This window comes from Conger conger, chromosome 17 (genome assembly GCF_963514075.1).
Source record: "Conger conger chromosome 17, fConCon1.1, whole genome shotgun sequence".
Lineage (NCBI taxonomy): Eukaryota > Metazoa > Chordata > Actinopteri > Anguilliformes > Congridae > Conger > Conger conger.
The window spans coordinates 37,763,028-37,785,527 of NC_083776.1; the positions used below are offsets into that span (position 1 = coordinate 37,763,028).

Genomic DNA, 22,500 nt, shown 5'->3' on the forward strand with positions numbered 1-22,500 from the left:
CCATTACACCACACACAGCAACATTCCCATTACACCACACACAGCAACATTCCCTTTACACCACACACAGCAACATTCCCATTACACCACACACATCCACAATCCCTTTACACCACACACATCCACAATCCCTTTACACCACACACATCCACAATCCCTTTACACCACACACATCCACAATCCCTTTACACCACACACATCCACAATCCCTTTACACCACACACATCCACAATCCCATTACACCACACACATCCACATTCCCATTACACCACACACAGCAACATTCCCATTACACCACACACATCCACATTCCCATTACACCACACACATCAACAATCCCATTACACCACACACATCCACATTCCCATTACACCACACACATCCACATTCCCATTACACCACACACAGCAACATTCCCATTACACCACACACATCCACATTCCCATTACACCACACACATCCACATTCCCTTTACACCACACACAGCAACAATCCCATTACACCACACACATCCACATTCCCATTACACCACACACATCCACATTCCCATTACACCACACACATCCACATTCCCTTTACACCACACACAGCAACAATCCCATTACACCACACACATCCACATTCCCATTACACCACACACATCCACATTCCCATTACACCACACACATCCACATTCCCATTACACCACACACATCCACATTCCCATTACACCACACACATCCACAATCCCATTACACCACACACATCCACATTCCCATTACACCACACACATCCACATTCCCTTTACACCACACACATCCACATTCCCATTACACCACACACATCCACATTCCCATTACACCACACACAGCAACAATCCCATTACACCACACACATCCACATTCCCATTACACCACACACATCCACATTCCCATTACACCACACACAGCAACAATCCCATTACACCACACACATCCACATTCCCTTTACACCACACACATCTACATTCCCTTTACACCACACACATCCACATTCCCTTTACACCACACACATCCACATTCCCATTACACCACACACAGCAACATTCCCATTACACCACACACAGCAACAATCCCATTACACCACACACATCCACATTCCCATTACACCACACACATCCACATTCCCATTACACCACACACAGCAACATTCCCTTTACACCACACACATCCACATTTCCTTTACACCACACACATCCACATTCCCTTTACACCACACACATCCACATTCCCTTTACACCACACACATCCACATTCCCTTTACACCACACACATCCACATTCCCTTTACACCACACACATCCACATTCCCTTTACACCACACACATCCACATTCCCTTTACACCACATACAGCAACAATCCCATTACACCACACACATCCACATTCCCATTACACCACACACATCCACATTCCCTTTACACCACACACATCCACATTCCCATTACACCACACACAGCAACAATCCCATTACACCACACACATCAACAATCCCATTACACCACACACAGCAACAATCCCATTACACCACACACATCCACATTCCCTTTACACCACACACAGCAACAATCCCATTACACCACACACATCCACATTCCCATTACACCACATACAGCAACATTCCCATTACACCACACACATCCACATTCCCATTACACCACATACAGCAACATTTACAGGATGGTAAACTCACCAAATCCTGTTTAACAGGTTGGTAAACTCACTGAATCATTTTCAACAGGCTAGTAAACTCACTGAATCATTTTCAACAGGCTAGTAAACTCACTGAATCATTTTCAACAGGCTAGTAAACTCACTGAATCCTGTTTAACAGGCTGGTAAACTCACTGAATCATTTTCAACAGGCTAGTAAACTCACTGAATCCTGTTTAACAGGCTGGTAAACTCACTGAATCCTGTTTAACAGGTTGGTAAACTCACTGAATCATGTTTAACAGGCTGGTAAACTCACTGAATCCTGTTTAACAGGTTGGTAAACTCACTGAATCCTGTTTACGAGGTTGGTAAACTCACTGAATAATGTTTAGGATGCAGTGGCCCTCACCTGTCCATGTGTGTCTCCGGCAGACTTCCCTGCCTCAAACTTCAGGGCCAGGCCAAAGTCGGCAATACAGGCAGTCAGGTTGTTCTTCAGAAGAATATTCTTACTCTTGATGTCCCTGGAGAGAGAGAGACAGAGAGAGAGAGAGGAACAGTGAGCGAGAGGGAGAGTGTGTGAGAATGAGAGTGAGAGTGTGTGAGAGTGAGAGTGTGTGAGAGTGTGAGAGTGTGTGTGAGAGAGCAAGAGAGTGTGAGAGAACGAGAGTGAGAGTGTATGAGAGAGAGAGTGCGAGAGAGTGGAAGGGAGAGATAGGGAGTGTGTGTGTGTGCGTGAGAGTGAGCGGAAGGGAGAGATAGGGAGTGTGTGTGTGCGTGAGAGTGAGCGCAAGTGAGAGTGTGTGTGAGAGTGAGAGGGAGAGCGTGAGAGTGAGTGTGAGTGTGTGAGAGCGAGAGAATGTGTGTGTGTGTGGAGTGTGAGAGAGCAAGAGGGAGAGAGTGTGTGTGAGAGTGTGAGAGTGAGTGAGAGTGTGTGTGTGAGAGTGAGAGAGAGACACTGAGTGTGTGAGAGCGAGAGAGTGAGAGTGTGTGTATGAGAGTGTGAGAGAGACAGTGAGTGTGTGTGAGAGTGAGAGAGTGTGTGTGAGAGTGAGAGAGAGAGAGTGGGACTGTGTGTGGGAGTGTGTGTGTGAGTGTAAGAGAGAGAGTGAGTGAGAGTGTGTGTGAGAGTGTGAGGGAGAGAGTGGGACTGTGTTTGAGAGCTAGAGGGAGAGGACACAGGAAGTAGGCCAGGGTAAGCGTGTCAGCGAGCGGGATACGCACTCAGGGAGGAGGTGGGGCTTTGGGGACAAGTTGGGAGGTGAACACAATTTGTCATCCATAATGAAGCGCTGTCAGGCGACATTAGTGCCAACGCCCCCCAGAGAGACCCTTTAATAATGCAGCTCGCCATGGGGGGGCAAGGGGGGAGAGGCAGGGGAACGATGGCGTCTGACAGCGGGGAGCGGGCCGAGGCTGTGAACCAGCCAATGGAAACGCACCTGTGGGCGATGGCAGGCTTGTGGCCGTCCTGCAGGCCGGGAATGTCCTCGTGCAGGTAGGCCAGTCCCCGCGCCATGGTCTGGGAGATGTGGCACAGCTCGTTCCAGGAGACCACGTTGGCCTTCAGGTAATCGGTCAGGGAGCCCTGTGGGAAATTCAGCTTACTCAGACCAGGAAGTAAAACCGTACACAGCACGTGCAGCCCGGTTTGTGACCATGAACTAAAATGGGCCTGTAGTAACCCCTCTTGACCACTGGAGGGCAACACCATGCAAGGGTTCACCTGTCAGGGCTGCCGAGGAAAATGAGGTGTTTTCAGGAGCACCTATTTCCTGCCGCGGAAAATTCTTCATGCACTGACGAGCATTACATCACACAGCAGTCCCATTGGTCCAGGCAGCGTTATTACGAGAGTGCAGCAATTATGACCTCATGATCGGTTCCCAGAGAAATGCAGGCATTTCCTACACATTGTCTGGAGTGAGATAAAAGTCCTGCTGAGGAATGTGTTTGGAGCCTGCCGGTCTGCAGGGACACTGACCCCTGACTGAATGGGGTAGGGGCTCACTGGTTACCTTTTCGTGGCAAGTGGTGATTTGGAGAGATGTTCAGTGGTTACCTTCTTGTGGTAAGTGGTAATTTGTGGAGGGGTTCAGTGGTTGCCTTCACGTGGTAAGTGGTAATTTGTGGAGGGGTTCAGTGGTTACCTTCTCATGGTAAGTGGTGATTTGGGGAGATGTTCAGTGGTTACCTTCCCGTGGTAAGTGGTGATTTGGGGAGATGTTCAGTGGTTACCTTCTCGTGGTAAGTGGTGATTTGGGGAGGGGTTCAGTGGTTACTTTCCTGTGGTAAATGGTGATTTGGGGAGGGGTTCAGTAGTTACCTTCTCATGGTAAGTGGTGATTTGGGGAGATGTTCAGTGGTTACCTTCTCGTGGTAAGTGGTGATTTGGGGAGGGGTTCAGTGGTTACCTTCTCGTGGTAAGTGGTGATTTGGGGAGATGTTCAGTAGTTACCTTCTCATGGTAAGTGGTGATTTGGAGAGATGTTCAGTGTTTACCTTCTCGTGGTAAGCGGTGATTGGGGGAGGGGTTCAGTGTTACCTTCTCATGGTAGGCGGTGATTTGGGGAGGGGTTCAGTGTTACCTTCTCATGGTAAGTGGTGATTTGGGGAGGGGTTCAGTGGTTACCTTCTCGTGGTAAGTGGTGATTTGGGGAGGGGTTCAGTGGTTACCTTCTCGTGGTAGGCGGTGATGAGCCACAGCTCCACGTCCATGTTGGTGCCCCTCTTCTCTGCGCAGAGGAAATGCAGCAGGTTCTCGTGCTTCATCCCGCTCAGAGAGTACACCTCGTACTCGTTCTGCCATGACTGCTTGTCCTGAGGAGTGACAGGGCGTTAGGACGTCAGCCAGAGGACATCACCCAGAGGACATCACCCACATCACCCACAGGACATCACCCACATCACCCACATCACTCAGAGGACATCACCCACATCACCCACAGGACATCACCCAGAGGACATCACCCACATCACCCAGAGGACATCACCCACATCACCCAGAGGACATCACCCAGAGAACATCACCCACAGGACATCACCCACATCACCCAGAGGACATCACCCACATCACCCACATCACCCAGAGGACATCACCCAGAGAACATCATCCAGAGGACATCACCCACAGGACATCACCCACATCACCCACATCACCCACATCATCCAGAGGACATCACCCACATCACCCACATCATCCAGAGGACATCACCCACATCACCCACATCACCCACATCATCCAGAGGACATCATCCAGAGGACATCACCCACAGGACATCACCCACATCACCCAGAGGACATCACCCACATCACCCACATCACCCAGAGGACATCATCCAGAGGACATCACCCAGAGGACATCACCCAGAGGACATCACCCACATCACCCAGAGGACATCACCCACATCACCCAAATCACCCAGAGGACATCACCCACAGGACATCACCCACATCACTCAGAGGACATCACCCACATCACCCAGAGGACATCACCCACATCACCCACATCACCCAGAGGACATCACCCAGAGGACATCACCCACATCACCCAGAGGACATCACCCACATCACCCACAGGACATCACCCACATCACCCACAGGACATCACCCACATCACCCACATCACCCAGAGGACATCACCCACATCACCCACATCACCCACATCATCCAGAGGACATCACCCACATCACCCACATCACCCACATCACCCACATCATCCAGAGGACATCACCCACATCACCCACATCACCCACATCACCCACATCATCCAGAGGACATCACCCACAGGACATCACCCACATCACCCAGAGGACATCACCCACATCACTCAGATGACATCACCCACATCACCCACATCACCTAGAGGACATCACCCACATCACCCACATCACTCAGATGACATCACCCACATCACCCACATCACCCAGAGGCATCATCCAGAGGGGTTTGGAGAGCCTCCTGCAGGCTCAACCGCAAACAACACTCCAGCTTCCCCACATTTTGTGGAGGCGGCCATCTTAAGGCTAAAATCAAGTGATATGGATCACATTGCTGATGGCGTAGTGCCGTACGACCTGTTCTCTTGAGCTTTGTGGTTGCTTGCTACAGAGAATGACTCATTTTCTAATCATTGCATATCAGGAATTTGTAAAACCAACTGTGTTAGCCTGACCCTGCGGTCAGTGCAGTGTGGTTATATTAAAATTCAAATAACCTTTATCGGCATGGCAAGGGTACACTCACATTACCAAAGCATACACTGGCATCACAAACACAACACAGAGGCAATACAAAATTTAACTACAATAAATATACAGAAGAAATATAATTAAATCATATATTTCATATAATATAATCAAATTCTACATCTACAACACATACAATTGGTAATTAACTATAAGAGATTATATTTTGCTTTTCGGTGTCATTGTTACTGTACATCTGAGCTCAGCTGAGCTGAGAGACCACAGGGCACAGCAGGAGCACAGAATACAGAAAGGCTGCTGCTCACTCTGTGTGAAACCAGAGGATGAAGGCATGTTAAAATGTCTTACAAATGTCCCCCCCGAGCCTCTCAGCCCTTGGGATTTCCCCAAACAGAAAAGCACCTGACAAACATAATCATTTTGTTTACTGATATTTACCAAACGGCAGCTTTAAAGAAAACAGCAGTCTGACTGATTTGACTATTTTAGCCTGCCTAATGGCACTGGTAATGCTCCTCCTTAACACAAGACATCACACAAGATGATTTAACACACTTGATTAGAGACATTTGAGCAGTAAATTCATTTAGCTCTAGATTGAGCTGTAGTGTGAGGTGTTTACCTGAGTGATGGACACACAGAGAAGCAGCACATTGTGACACACACACACACACACAGGCATGCGTGTGCACACACATCCCCCCCACACACACAGAGGCATGCATGTGCACGCACACACCCCACACACACGCAGGCATGCATGTGCACGCACACACACACACACACGCAGGCATGCATGTGCACTCACACACACCACACACACACAGGCATGCATGTGCACGCACACACACCCCATACACACACATACACACACACACACAGAGGCATGCATGTGCACGCACACACCCCACACACACGCAGGCATGCATGTGCACGCACACACACCACACACCAACGCAGGCATGCATGTGCACGCACACACACCACACACCAACGCAGGCATGCATGTGCACGCACACACACCACACACACACACACACACACACACGCAGGCATGCGTGTGCAAGCACACACACACCACACACACACACGCACACGCAGGCATGCATGTGCACGCACAGTCACCACACACAGACACCACACAGGCACACACACGCAGCCATGCATGTACACACAAGCACCACGCATACACCATGCACAGACACACATTTCATGCTCACACACGTACATGCATACACACACATACACAATACAGAGAGAGAGATAGAGAAAGTGCTGATACCTGAATGGGGAATATCTTGACAGCCACGTACTCGTTGAGCAGCTGTGCTTTCCACACACAACCGAAGCGCCCCCTGGCTTTGACCTCCAGCAACTGTAGCGGCTTCTGTCCCAGGATGGGGGAGGGCGGAGTGGGGCTGGGGTCCTGGAAGGCAAGCAAACGCCCATCAGGGAGGAACATGCCACGCACAGAAGGCACGAAATTAGCAGGGGTCAAGATGTGGGTCTGATGGTCAGTGTCCATAGTTATCCACACTCGCCTGTCAGTCAGTGTCCATAGTTACCCACACACAGGCCTGTCAGTCAGTGTCCATAGTTACCCACACACAGGCCTGTCAGTCAGTGTCCATAGTTACCCACACACAGGCCTGTCAGTCAGTGTCCATAGTTACCCACACACAGGCCTGTCACTCAGTGTTTGTAGTTAAGGCTAGCTGTTTGTGACAGGTGTCATGGATTTTTTAACCGTTTTTAACTATTCTGCCAAATTACTAAAATGTTATGTAAAATGTATAGTATGTTTATTTAGGACCTTTCATTGAATTATTTTTGAAAGACAAAATGTTATACAGGTGTATATTGCTCCATAAGGTTGTCCATTTTGTTGTGGTGTCAGTGTCCATAGTTATCCACACTTTGGCCAGTGGTCAGTGTCCATAGTTATCCACACTTTGGCCAGTGGTCAGTGTCCATAGTTATCCACACTTTGGCCAGTGGTCAGTGTCCATAGTTATCCACACTTTGGCCAGTGGTCAGTGTCCATAGTTATCCACACTTTGGCCAGTGGTCAGTGTCCATAGTTATCCACACTTTGGCCAGTGGTCAGTGTCCATAGTTATCCACACTTTGGCCAGTGGTCAGTGTCCATAGTTATCCACACTTTGGCCAGTGGTCAGTGTCCATAGTTATCCACACTTTGGCCAGTGGTCAGTGTCCATAGTTATCCACACTTTGGCCAGTGGTCAGGCTTTCATGAGGCCCTATGGGTACATTACCTATGGAGTGGGAATGTAACTGCCTGTTACATTACCACTCATCAGCTCTGCTTCCGACAACCACCTCACTTCAAGAGACTTTTCACATTTCAAGCACCTCTCCAAACTCTCCTCCCCCGCAACTAGACTGGAGCTCTAGCCATGCAAAGAGATGTTTGCCGTTTGAGCAAATCTGTGGCGTGGTATTTCAGAGGCAACTACGAGGAGACTGAAGTGGAGACCCACTCATCCAGCAATTTTTATTTTCCGTGGAGCACCTGAATCTGAGCAACTAGTTTCACATGCAATCAGAGAGGCCATTTTTTGTCCATGTGGCCCCTTCCTTCTACTGTGTAACCATGACTGTAGAGGCACAAGCTAGTACAGTCATCTGAACTTCCATCAGCTGTGCATGAGCTGTCACCAGCAATAGTGTATTTAACAGAACTGCACAAAAGAAGTGATTGAATACACCAGACAACACAAAAACAGTTGAGAAGCCAACTGTCAAATGACTTTTGTTCCACCGAAATGGGAGTGAATGGATGAAAATGAAATCAGGACGTCTGGACGTTTACATTGTTCTTCAATGAGAAAACGAAGCCACACACCGTGCTACAAGCACACTCACAGAGCCAGGAACCGCTCCACAGCACAGAGCCAGGAACCGCTCTGCAGCCCAGAGCCAGGAACCGCTCTGCAGCACAGAGCCAGGAACCGCTCCACAGCACAGAGCCAGGAACCGCTCTGCAGCCCAGAGCCAGGAACCGCTCTGCAGCCCAGCACAGAGCCAGGAACCGCTCCACAGCACAGAGCCAGGAACCGCTCCACAGCACAGAGCCAGGAACCGCTCTGCAGCCCAGCACAGAGCCAGGAACCGCTCTGCAGCACAGAGCCAGGAACCGCTCTGCAGCCCAGAGCCAGGAACCGCTCTGCAGCCCAGCACAGAGCCAGGAACCGCTCCACAGCACAGAGCCAGGAACCGCTCCACAGCACAGAGCCAGGAACCGCTCTGCAGCCCAGCACAGAGCCAGGAACCGCTCCGCAGCACAGAGCCAGGAACCGCTCAGCAGGAGGGCGCTGCCTACAGGCAGGGCGGAGAGAAGGCACTCAGACAGAGGAGGAAGGCTGTCGGGAGCAGGGGCCAAGGTGCCAACCACATGGTTGGCTGATTAGATAATCACATAAATAAGTAGGTGTTCCTAATAAAGGGCTCAGTGAGTGTATATACATCATAAAGAGCAGAGAGGTACATTTTCTGTTGAGAATGATACGTCATCATCCAAATGTAATTGGAGATCAGCCAATTGTCCAATGTAAGGATGTTAAGGGGGCGTTTGGGTCTGAAGGTGTGCAGCGGAGGATATGAAAATGAGCGTGTGAGTGTTTCTATGTGTGCACAGCTCCGAGATGCTCACAGACTGCAGGTTCTACAGGAGAGCCGCATGCTCACAGACTGCAGGTTCTACAGGAGAGCTGCATGCTCACAGACTGCAGGTTCTACAGGAGAGCTGCATGCTCACAGACTGCAGGTTCTACAGGAGAGCCGCATGCTCAGACTGCAGGTTCTACAGGAGAGCTGCATGCTCACAGATTGCAGGTTCTACAGGAGAGCTGCATGCTCAGATTGCAGGTTCTACAGGAGAGCTGCATGCTCACAGATTGCAGGTTCTACAGGTGAGCTGCATGCTCAGATTGCAGGTTCTACGGGTGAGCTGCATGTTCACAGACTCCAGGTTCTTTGGAGAGCCGCATGCTCAGACTGCAGGTTCTACACGAGAGCCACATGCTCATAGACTGCAAGTTATTTTGGAGAGCCCCATGCTTGGACTGCAGGTTCTACAGGAGAGCAGCATGCTCAGACTGCAGGTTCTACAGGAGAGCTGCATGCTCATAGACTGCAGGTTCTACAGGAGATATTCATGGTCAGGGACTGCAGGTTATACAGGTGAGTTGCATGTTCACAGACTGCAGGTTCTACAGGGGAGCTGCATGCTTGCAGACTGTAGGTTCTACAGGAGAGCCGCATGCTCAGGGACTGCATGTTCTTTTGGAGAGGGGCATGCTCAGATTGCAGGCTCTACAGGAGAGCTGTAGGGGACTGCAGGTTCTACAGGAGAGCTGTAGGGGACTGCAGGTTCTACAGGAGAGCTGTAGGGGACTGCAGGTTCTGTAGGGGAGCTGTAGGGGACTGCAAGTTCTACAGGGGAGCTGTAGGGGACTGCAGGTTCTGTAGGGGAGCTGTAGGGGACTGCAGGTTCTACAGGGGAGCTGAGGGGACTGCAGGTTCTACAGGAGAGCTGTAGGGGACTGCAGGTTCTGTAGGAGAGGGGTAAGTGGTTTGTTAAACGGTAGGACGAGGAAGCACAGTCATGCGAAGGAAAACCATATAATTAACCGATAAATAAATAAACCGTAAAATCATTTAAAATATTATACAGGATGCAAACTTGAAGTAAATGAAAATGAGGGTTTGGGGGGACGGTTTAAAATAAAAGCAGCAGACAGGGTTCCAGGCTTGCAAACCGCCCCCAAAACCAAGAGGTAGCAGACTTAAATAAATATGTCTTACCTCAATCATTATATGAAAGGCGTGCTAGTGAAAGAGAGAAAGAAGCAGAAGAAATGACTGTTTCCAGTGAGGGTGAGATGGACACCACAAACAGCCTGCAAAGTGGGGTTCTCTCTGGTGACTGATCTGGAATCTGTGGTCTGGGACTGGAGGAGCGGCAGCTGCACTGACCTCAGATCAGCACAGAAGAAGCACACAGGCTGAAGGGTGACCCTCATGTGGCCAGGGACCAGGGAAGGTACAGAGGGTGGGGAAACCAAACAGCATAATCCTGCCCTTATCTGGAGTAAGTTCAGCTTTTCCATCAACAGCTGACACACATACGCCATTTTGTCTGTCCTGACTTTCTTTACCACATAAAAAGCACGACTGTAAAAAGCTTGCTGTAAAAGTGGAGAAATGCTAACATACTAACATGCTGTGACAGATCGACAGCCAAGCTAAAGTACTGTTACGGCCCTGCACAGAAGAGATCGGAATGGTTCTCACACAGGGGTGGAGGTTGCATGCTGGGATACTAGCGTATAAAGCACACACAGTGCTGTACATCACCATGTCTGCATTATCTGAATTCCCACAAGGCCACACCTCGCAGCTGACGTAGTGGGATATTGGTCCGCTATTTAGACCGGCGGTGTCCTGTTAGGCTCAGTGGCAGTTCGGTTCGGGAGCCGTGGCCCCAGAGGAGCAGGCTCGGACCAGAGAAAAAGAGGTGCGGGCGGAGACACTTGGTTCACTTTGTAAGCTGTCCTGCCGGTGCCATTATCTCCCTGACAAACTGCGTTATCGTCTGCTGCGCGCGCTAACCGTGCCTGCGCTGCGCTAACCGTGCTTGTATGAGCTAACCGTGCCTGTGTGTGCTAACCGTGCCTGTGCGCTAACCGTGCTTGTATGAGCTAACCGTGCCTGCGTGCGCTAACCGTGCCTGTGCGCTAACCGTGCCTGCGCAGCGCTAACCGTGCCTGTGCGCTAACCGTGCCTGCGCTGCGCTAACCGTGCCTGTGTGCGCTAACCGTGCCTGCGCTGCGCTAACCGTGCCTGCGTGCGCTAACCGTGCCTGTGTGCGCTAACCGTGCCTGTGTGCGCTAACCGTGCCTGTGCGCTAACCGTGCCTGCGTGCGCTAACCGTGCCTGCGTGCGCTAACCGTGCCTGCGTGCGCTAACCGTGCCTGCGTGCGCTAACCGTGCCTGGGCGCGCTAACCGTGCCTGCGTGCGCTAACCGTGCCTGCGTGCGCTAACCGTGCCTGTGCGCGCTAACCGTGCCTGTGTGCGCTAACCGTGCATGTGTGCGCTAACCGTGCCTGTGTGCTAACCGTGCCTGTGCGCTAACCGTGCCTGTGTGCGCTAACCGTGCCTGTGTGCGCTAACCGTGCCTGTGTGCGCTAACCGTGCCTGCGTGCGCTAACCGTGCCTGCGTGCGCTAACCGTGCCTGCGTGCGCTAACCGTGCCTGCGTGCGCTAACCGTGCCTGCGCTGCGCTAACCGTGCCTGCGTGCGCTAACCGTGCCTGTGTGCGCTAACCGTGCCTGTGCGCTAACCGTGCCTGCGTGCGCTAACCGTGCCTGTGCGCTAACCGTGCCTGCGTGCGCTAACCGTGCCTGTGCGCTAACCATGCCTGCGTGTGCTAACCGTGCCTGTGTGCGCTAACCGTGCCTGTGCGCTAACCATGCCTGTGTGCGCTAACCGTGCCTGTGCGCTAACCGTGCCTGTGTGCGCTAACCGTGCCTGTGCGCTAACCGTGCCTGCGTGCGCTAACCGTGCCTGTGCGCTAACCGTGCCTGTGCGCTAACCGTGCCTGCGCTGCGCTAACCGTGCCTGCGTGCGCTAACCGTGCCTGCGTGCGCTAACCGTGCCTGCGTGCGCTAACCGTGCCTGCGTGCGCTAACCGTGCCTGCGCTGCGCTAACCGTGCCTGCGTACGCTAACCGTGCCTGCGTGCGCTAACCGTGCCTGTGCGCTAACCGTGCCTGTGTGCGCTAACCGTGCCTGTGCGCTAACCGTGCCTGCGTGCGCTAACCGTGCCTGCGTGCGCTAACCGTGCCTGTGCGCTAACCGTGCCTGCGTGCGCTAACCGTGCCTGCGTGCGCTAACCGTGCCTGTGCGCTAACCGTGCCTGTGCGCTAACCGTGCCTGCGTGCGCTAACCGTGCCTGCGTGCGCTAACCGTGCCTGCGTGCGCTAACCGTGCCTGCGTGCGCTAACCGTGCCTGCGTGCGCTAACCGTGCCTGCGTGCGCTAACCGTGCCTGCGTGCGCTAACCGTGCCTGCGTGCGCTAACCGTGCCTGCGTGCGCTAACCGTGCCTGTGTGCGCTAACCGTGCCTGCGTGCGCTAACCGTGCCTGCGTGCGACTGGGCTGCGGGCGAGCAGGACCGGGGCGAGCCTGACCCAGGTGAGGGGGGGGGGGGGGGCCGGGTGAGCCTGAATGACTTAATGAGGATTAATGGGGCGGCTCGGCTAACGCGGAACTCACTCCGCCCAATTGAGCCATTTAATTAGGCCCGCGGAGCTGCGTTTGAGAGGCAACTTTCGGGGACAGAAATCAGGGAGGTTTGTCCCGCCGCACGCGTCCCCAGGAGGGTCACAGCGCCCCTGTGACAATGGGGCTAGCGCACGACCCCACGTGAACTGTGATCGGTCTCTCTGTGCTGAACGTACGCACCAATATTACCCTTTCAGTCCCAAGAGTGCAATATGCCACACTCAACCTCATACCATATCAACAAATCAAGATGACTGCTATACTATCATACTCATTTTTTTACATTTTCTCAATCAAAGCCAAAAGCCCTTGTGATTTGGGTGGAGCCACTTCATATTGGGCTTGGGACTGAAAGGGTTAAGAGATGCCAGTGTATGTACACACTCATCTAAGAGATTTAAACTAGTGCATGACAGGTAAACTCTGACGGTCACTCGCACTAGCAGTGAACATCTGACAGGGGTGAGGGTTTCACATCATTAAAGCCCCCCACTTTTCAGGTGTGGAGCAGACGGTTTGTGAAAACGCCACTGGTCGCCATGACAACACAAGTGGTGGCTGACCTGGGCCGACCCCCTCACGCACACCTACACGCGAACACACACGTGTTAAAACACTGCACGCCAACCGTGTGCATCACCGTCTACACGCCCTGCATCGATTCACTGGGGACAATTACAGTCGCGATGGGAAACGTGCAGTTAACAATCCAAGAGCACTTACAAATGCACAGGGAAAAAAATGCATTTAAAATGCAGCCTCCAAACAAAAAAAATCCCCACCACAGCTGTTCTGCTCCAGTTTCTATTTTTAGACTTGCGATCGGATGCCTTTGATGAGGCAGTATGAAATAACTGCTGCACGAGAGTCTGACTTAAGCTATTTTTGATTATAAAACAATAGTATGCATCAAAAGTCAAGAGTCAGGAACCATAGAGTCATAATTTCATGGGAGCTGTAAACAAATCCGACACAAGGAGAGGTGAAATGCCAAAGGCTGGGGCGTGCATGCGATGAGCCGTGGTGTTGGGAGCGGATACATTATTTATTAAGCGCTGATGTTCTTGGGCGCTGCATCCCAACCGCCTTTTTATAGCCGAGCAGCTAAAAGTGGAGGAGAGGGACTGCATTATTTATCTGAGTACGCTTCCTCTTCCTTTGCCTTTCACACTCCCGCTAACTGCTAACACACCTCATAAACCACATACTGAGACCCAACTGCTAACCGCTAACACACCTCACATAAACCACATACTGAGACCCAACCGCTAACCGCTAACACACCTCACATAAACCACATACTGAGACCCAACCGCTAACACATCTCATAAACCACATACTGAGACCCAACCGCTAACCGCTAACACACCTCATATAAACCACATACTGAGACACAACCACTAACACACCTCACATAAACCACATACTGAGAACCAACCGCTAACTGCTAACTGCTAACACACCTCATAAACCACATACTGAGACCCAACCGCTAACACATCTCATAAACCACATACTGAGACCCAACCGCTAACCGCTAACACACCTCATATAAACCACATACTGAGACACAACCACTAACTGCTAACCGCTAACACACCTCATAAACCACATACTGAGACCCAACCGCTAACTGCTAACACACCTCATAAACCACATACTGAGACCCAACCGCTAACCGCTAACACACCTCATAAACCACATACTGAGACTCAACCGCTAACCGCTAACACACCTCATAAACCACATACTGAGACTCAACCGCTAACCGCTAACACACCTCACATAAACCACATACTGAGACCCAACCGCTAACTGCGAACACACCTCATATAAACCACATACTGAGACCCAACCGCTAACCGCAAACACACCTCATAAACCACATACTGAGACCCAACCGCTAACCACTAACACACCTCATATAAACCACATGCTGAGACCCAACCGCTAACCACTAACACACCTCATATAAACCACATACTGAGACCCAACCGCTAACCACTAACACACCTCATATAAACCACATACTGAGACCCAACCGCTAACCGCTAACACACCTCATATAAACCACATACTGAGACCCAACCGCTAACTGCTAACACACCTCATATAAACCACATACTGAGACCCAACCGCTAACCGCTAACACACCTCATATAAACCACATACTGAGACCTCACTGACACTGAAACCACCTTGTCTGTTACCAACAATAATGCTACAGTCAAGGTCACTAAGATCACATTTCTTCCCTATTCTGATGCATGGTCTGAACAACAACGGAACCTCTTGTCCATGTCTGCATGCTTCCATGAACTGAGTTGCAGCCACAGGATTAGCTGATTAAATATTTGCATTAACATGCTGCTGTACAAGTCTAATAATGTGGTCACTGAGTGTTTTAAACCACATACTGACCGTAGCCTCTCTCAGACGTACCCTTGGTGAAAGAGCGTTTCTTAGGCTGAGAGTGATACAAACGCAGGGCTGTGTGTCTGCCTGTGAAACAGGCAGGCTGTTCGGCTGCTTAACCAGCTTCAGATAACAACTTGAGTAATGCTGACCCAGCAGAAGCGCAAGTAAACGTAAACATCTCCAATATACTCCTGATTTACATTTTATGTAAAAGATGCATGTGAGGCACGCTATACTCAAGTGAGGTCTGGAAATAAAACACTACTGAGTGCACACTACTGAGCGCACACTACTGAGCGCACACTACTGAGTACACCCTACTGAGTGCACACTACTGAGTACACCCTACTGAGTGCACACTACTGAGTACACACTACTGAGTACACACTACTGAGGGCACACTACTGAGCGCACACTACTGAGCGCACACTACTGAGGGCACACTACTGAGCGCACACTACTGAGCGCACACTACTGAGGGCACACTACTGAGGGCACACTACTGAGTGCACACTACTGAGCGCACACTACTGAGCGCACACTACTGAGCGCACACTGAGCGCACACTACTGAGCGCACACTACTGAGCGCACACTACTGAGTGCACACTGAGCGCACACTACTGAGCGCACACTACTGAGCGCACACTGAGCGCACACTACTGAGCGCACACTACTGAGCGCACACTACTGAGCGCACACTACTGAGTACACACTGAGCGCACACTACTGAGTGCACACTACTGAGTACACACTACTGAGTACACACTACTGAGGGGACACTACTGAGTGCACACTACTGAGCGCACACTACTGAGCGCACACTACTGAGGGCACACTACTGAGCGCACACTACTGAGCGCACACTACTGAGCGCACACTACTGAGCGCACACTGAGCGCACACTACTGAGCGCACTCTACTGAGCGCACACTACTGAGTGCACACTGAGCGCACACTACTGAGCGCACACTACTGAGCGCACACTACTGAGTAGTCATCACCATGCTTGTCACTGGGGCTCTACTGTCTTAGTGTCTTCCTCAGTGTACCCCACCCCTCCCCTCCTCCAACCAGGAAAGGAGCTGTTTAAAGACTCAACCAAACCGACCAGAACGAATGAGCAGCCATCTTAATGTGCAGTTTTAGGAAGGGCAGTTCATGCCGAGATCTGCTGTCCGATCCCAACAGAAAGACGAGCTGGAGCCAGCAGGCACAGACCCAGCCAAATGTAATCAGCGTGTTCCGGGGAAAGTGCTTGATGCAGAACTTCCAGATAACATGGCCGATAACACAAGGCACAAAGCACACAAACACACAAACACACACTCACCAGGGTAGCGGGTAACTAACACACACACACACAAGCAAGCACCACTCTCGCACACACTCGCACACACTCGCACACACACAAACACACACTCATCAGGGTAGCGGGTAACTAACACACACACACTGACCTGGGTGGGCAGCAGCACAGGCGGGTAGGGCAGCTTGTGGTGGCGGTACATCCAGAAGGAAAAGAGCAGCACGGCGGTGAGGCCCATGATGGGCACCAGGGAGTACAGCAGGGTGCTGAACAGGGGGGGGCTCGGGGCCTCGGGGGGCGCTGCGCACAGGGCACAAACATCACCCAATCACAAGGCAGCACAGGTCATTGCATCACAAGCTTCACCAGCAGTAACATCAACTTTCACCGTTTGATTTCCTAAAAAACTCAATTCAATAAAGGTTGGGGGGGGGGGGGGGGGGGGGGGGCGGGGGGCGGATCCACCATGTAGCTCAACTGCATGCTATTCATTTATTTTACTGTTGTTGTATTTAGTTATCTGTTATGCCAGAGCATATACACCACATTTTAATTCATATTCTTATTCAATGACGTTTTCAAATGATTTCATTTCATTCCATCCCAAGCCACAAAAAGCTAAACAAAAACTAGGAATCTTAGCAGGTCCCACTAGCATTTCTAAGGAGTGATAAAGACATAAATCTGCTCCTCCAATAAGACTCATCAAGCCTGGGGCCAATGAGAGCAACACAGTCAGTCACCGTGTATCCTGTACCTAATGTTGTTATGCATGATCTGTATCTTATGTTGTTATGCATGATCTGTATCTAATGCTGTTATGCATGATCTGTATCTCATGCAAATGACTGCACTGGCAACTGTATGGTCAGGCCAATGAAGAATTTCAATCTGAGTGACAATCCATTTGATTAAATCTTGAGTTTTATTAGTAAGGCATGTCTGTATGTTATGCAGTATACAACTCATAGTCGCTTGTGCGTTAGCATGTTTTATATGCTGTACTGGCTGCCATAGAAGCACAGCTGAATTCCGAGAGAGAGAGACTTTCAACGTCCCTTTTTTACGTCTTTATGTTTGGAGAGCCTCGAGCGGAGATAGTAAAAACAGCTAAAAACTAAAAAGACAACAAACAACAACAAAAACAAATGCATACAAGGGGGGAAAAATAAGAGAGATAGGAGAGTGAGAGTACTGAAGTCAAGGGGAGAGAAAGAGAGGGAGAGCGAGAGCGAAGGGGAGAGGGAGAGAACAAGAGCGAGAGAAAGAGAAATAGAGGCAAGAGTGAAATCAGGTCAATCCAGGTGTTTTGTAGATACCACGTTACGCTTGTATGGAAGCAAACTCAAGACAAAGGAGCAGAGGAAAGCACAGCCATTTTGCGAGGAGCACAGCAGCCTCTATTCAGCCACAAACACCCTTATCATGAAGGCCCTCGAGCCGGGGGAACGCAGCTTCCTGCTACAGCAGATACAAAAGCAGATTATATCTGCCATGCAGTGATTTGTGCCACAGTGCTGCTGGTTCTTGTACAGTACAGCAAAACAATTCTGAGGATTGAGTGAGCTCCGGTCTTGAAATATACCCCACTCTTGCCTTTGCTGCTAGGCCTAACCGGATCAGTGAACTGGCAGAGAAGGCATCGACTTTCACTTTTTACATTTTCATTTTCGGTCATTTTTTGGGAGCTGCCAAATGGCCTGTGTCGAGTGTAACCAAGCGCATTAATTCAGCCCCACAACGCACGCACTCACAGTCACTCACAGTCACTCACACTCTCTCACTCTCTCACAATCTCTCACTCTCACACTCTCTCTCTCTCACACTCTCACACTCTCACACTCTCTCACTACTGCGTCCATTTACACACACACACACACACAAACACACACACACGGCACTGCTTCCATTTACACACACACACACACACACACACACACACGGCACTGCTTCCATTTACACACACACACACACACACACACACACACACGGGCACTGTGTCCATTTACACACACACACACACACACAGGCACTGCATCTATTTACACACACACACACACACACACACACACACACACTCACACACATACTCATACACACACACACACACACGACACTGCGTCCATTTACATGAACACACACATCACACACACGGGCACTGCGTCCATTTACACACACACACACACACACACACACACACACACGGGGGCACTGCGTCCATTTACACAGTCATAGTGCACACACACACACACTTGTGCACAATTTGTGTCTCATAGTGCTGTATTCAGAGGCAGTGGGTAGTATGGGACTCATAGTGCTGTATTCAGAGGCAGTGGGTAGTATGGGACTCATAGTGCTGTATTCAGAGGCAGTGGGTAGTATGGGACTCATAGTGCTGTATTCAGAGGCAGTGGGTAGTATGGGACTCATAGTGCTGTATTCAGAGGCAGTGGGTAGTATGGGACTCATAGTGCTGTATTCAGAGGCAGTGGGTAGTATGGGACTCATAGTGCTGTATTCAGAGGCAGTGGGTAGTATGGGACTCATAGTGCTGTATTCAGAGGCAGTGGGTAGTATGGGACTCATAGTGCTGTATTCAGAGGCAGTGGGTAGTATGGGACTCATAGTGCTGTATTCAGAGGCAGTGGGTAGTATGGGACTCATAGTGCTGTATTCAGAGGCAGTGGGTAGTATGGGTAATATGTGTAAAGCTATTCAACGTCACAGTCAGGAGAAACCTCTCCAGAGACTGCTCTCTGTGTTCACAGAACAGGAATTTTAAATACTAAAGCCCAAAATGGCATCTATTTTTGGTTTTGTGTGCTAGTTTAATTACATTCCAGAATGATGTACGGCCACAGTGGAAAGGGGGTTGTCAGGATGTGGGACAGGTGTGAGGAGAGAGAACTCCCCCAAACACTTCATCTTCATGATGCTCTCTGCTCAGCTCCGCTCCGCTCTCCCTGCACTGAAAGCGGCACCACGGCCGCCGATGTTCAACGAACAGTCACACGTCCGCTGTGTGCGCGTGGGTGTGGATCCCTACCTGTCTGTGGTGGACAGCGAGGAAAAAAAAAATCACTGCATATTTCCTGGCGAGATGTCCTTCTCCAAGGCCATTTAATCTTCATCTTTCTTTAGCATACCTTGGGTACCCAGATCTTTATGAATATAGAGGCTTGAATTACGATGGAAGGAAATTAGCTGAAATGACAGCATATTCTGTGACCTTTAACCTGGAACACAAACCCTTCCAAAAACAATGGGTGCGAAACACGGTGCTCAACCCTGAGATGACCCTGACTGCAGGTTTTGCGGTTTCAGTGCTCTCCTGGGCAGGGCTGCATGAATGCATTGCACTTTTATTGTCATTGTGACATCAATCTCTCTAACACACCCGTGTGACACACACCCTGGCACCTGGCGCAGTTTGCCTCGCCATTCCAGATGAACCAATGAGGACAGGTCACAATGCTTCCCGTATGAATGTGTGTGCACCCTGCTGAAAAAAACAACTCAACTAGGTTTTGAAATACCAGATTGACCAGTTCAGACCAGCTCCCAGCTTGGCATGGTTTGACCAGCTCAAGCTATCGATAGATAGATAGATAGATAAATCATCACATTTATATAGCGCTTTTCTAGACACTCAAAGCGCTTACAGTGATGAGTGGGAAACTCGCCTCAACCACCACCAATGTGTAGCACCCAACTGGGTGATACACAGCTGCCATTTGGCACCAGAACGCTCACCACACACCAGCTATGTTTTGAAACAGTTGGTAGCTGGTCTCAGCCAAGCTACCAGCACTAGATGATTGACCAGCTCATACCCTGCTAGACCAGCTTCATGACCAGCTAATGACCAGCTCATACCCTGCTAGACCAGCTACTGACCAGCTCCATTTCCAAGCCAAAGCTGGATTTCCCAGCAGTGCAGTGAATGAGGACGGGTCAGAACGTTTCCCTTGAATGTGTGTGCAGTGAAACCCAGCGTTCAGAAGACTGCTCTCCCCCTGGACCGCCTTCGCCGCGTAGCGCTCAGAGGCTAACGGTGTGTGTTCAGAAACAGCTGGGAGGGACCCGTCAGAGACGGAAGTAGAGGCAGGTACAGCTGGGAGGGACCCGTCAGAGACAGAAGTAGAGGCAGGTACAGCTGGGATGGACCCGTCAGAGACGGAAGTAGAGGCAGGTACAGCTGGGAGGGATCCGTCAGAGACAGAAGTAGAGGCAGGTACAGCTGGGAGGGACCCGTCAGAGACGGAAGTAGAGGCAGGTACAGCTGGGAGGGATCCGTCAGAGACGGAAGTAGAGGCAGGTACAGCTGGGAGGGATCTGTCAGAGACAGAAGTAGAGGCAGGTACAGCTGGGAGGGACCCGTCAGAGACGGAAGTAGAGGCAGGTACAGCTGGGAGGGACCCGTCAGAGACGGAAGTAGAGGCAGGTACAGCTGGGAGGGACCCGTCAGAGACGGAAGTAGAGGCAGGTACAGCTGGGAGGGATCCGTCAGAGACGGAAGTAGAGGCAGGTACAGCTGGGAGGGATCTGTCAGAGACAGAAGTAGAGGCAGGTACAGCTGGGAGGGACCCGTCAGAGACAGAAGTAGAGGCAGGTACAGCTGGGAGGGACCCGTCAGAGACAGAAGTAGAGGCAGGTACAGCTGGGAGGGACCCGTCAGAGACGGAAGTAGAGGCAGGTACAGCTGGGAGGGACCCGTCAGAGACGGAAGTAGAGGCAGGTACAGCTGGGAGGGACCCGTCAGAGACAGAAGTAGAGGCAGGTACTGCATATCGCACGGCTGAGGAACAGAAGGACCCGTGGAACAGAGGAGGTGGAGAAGTGCCGCTCGTCTACCTGCAGTTACAGCAGCGAGACTGCACTTTCATATTCAAACCCGCTCTAATCGTTACTCTGCTGAGAAACGAGATGAAGGACATAAAACTGCCGCTCCCGGAGTATCACTTCAGGGTATCCCACGGTTTCCATAGCGAGACATTTAATCATTTACTGATCCATAAACTGTTCCAACCTCCCCCCACCCACCCACTCCACAACCGTGCAGGAGACATTAAACCATCAGAGTTTGTCAAACAGGCCAAGGCGAGGAATCAGGGAAAGCCTAATCAGTCGTTTTGGCAACGTGAGGACTATGATGCAAATAGGCTGGGGTCCAGGTAGAGCTGGCAGTGTGGAGGGGGAATCTGGCAATGAATTAGCCTACACCTCAGACATGTCCCTGACACACACAGCACACACACACAGACACACACACAGACATGTCCCTGACACACACACGCACACACACACACACACACACACAGACATGTCCCTGACACACACCACACACACACAGACACACACACAGACATGTCCCTGGCACACACACACACACCCATACACACACACACACACATACACACACACACACACCCGAAAGCAGTCGAGCTCAGGCTGTGCTGTATCAGGCTGCACTCCCCAGCAAGGCTGACAGGGACACACTGAGGGGGGGCTGACCCGACATGGGCCCCCGGGATCAGAAGCACACTATCCCCCCTCACCAAAACAAAAGTCTCACAACGTTAATGTTT

The 22,500-nt window shown here is 50.9% G+C and overlaps 1 protein-coding gene across 1 annotated transcript in view; it reads right to left on the bottom strand.

The window, feature by feature from the left end:
* The window catches only part of LOC133116444 (activin receptor type-2A-like), a 55,513-nt gene that overhangs the window by 6,438 nt on the left and 26,575 nt on the right, over window positions 1-22,500 (bottom strand). The window contains exons 4-8 of the mRNA XM_061225969.1: window positions 17,064-17,212; window positions 7,162-7,305; window positions 4,348-4,491; window positions 3,114-3,259; window positions 2,081-2,195 (exon numbers count right to left, since the gene is read on the bottom strand). Of these exons, the coding sequence (XP_061081953.1) occupies window positions 2,081-2,195; window positions 3,114-3,259; window positions 4,348-4,491; window positions 7,162-7,305; window positions 17,064-17,212 (698 nt within the window). The remainder of the gene's footprint in view (window positions 1-2,080; window positions 2,196-3,113; window positions 3,260-4,347; window positions 4,492-7,161; window positions 7,306-17,063; window positions 17,213-22,500) is intronic.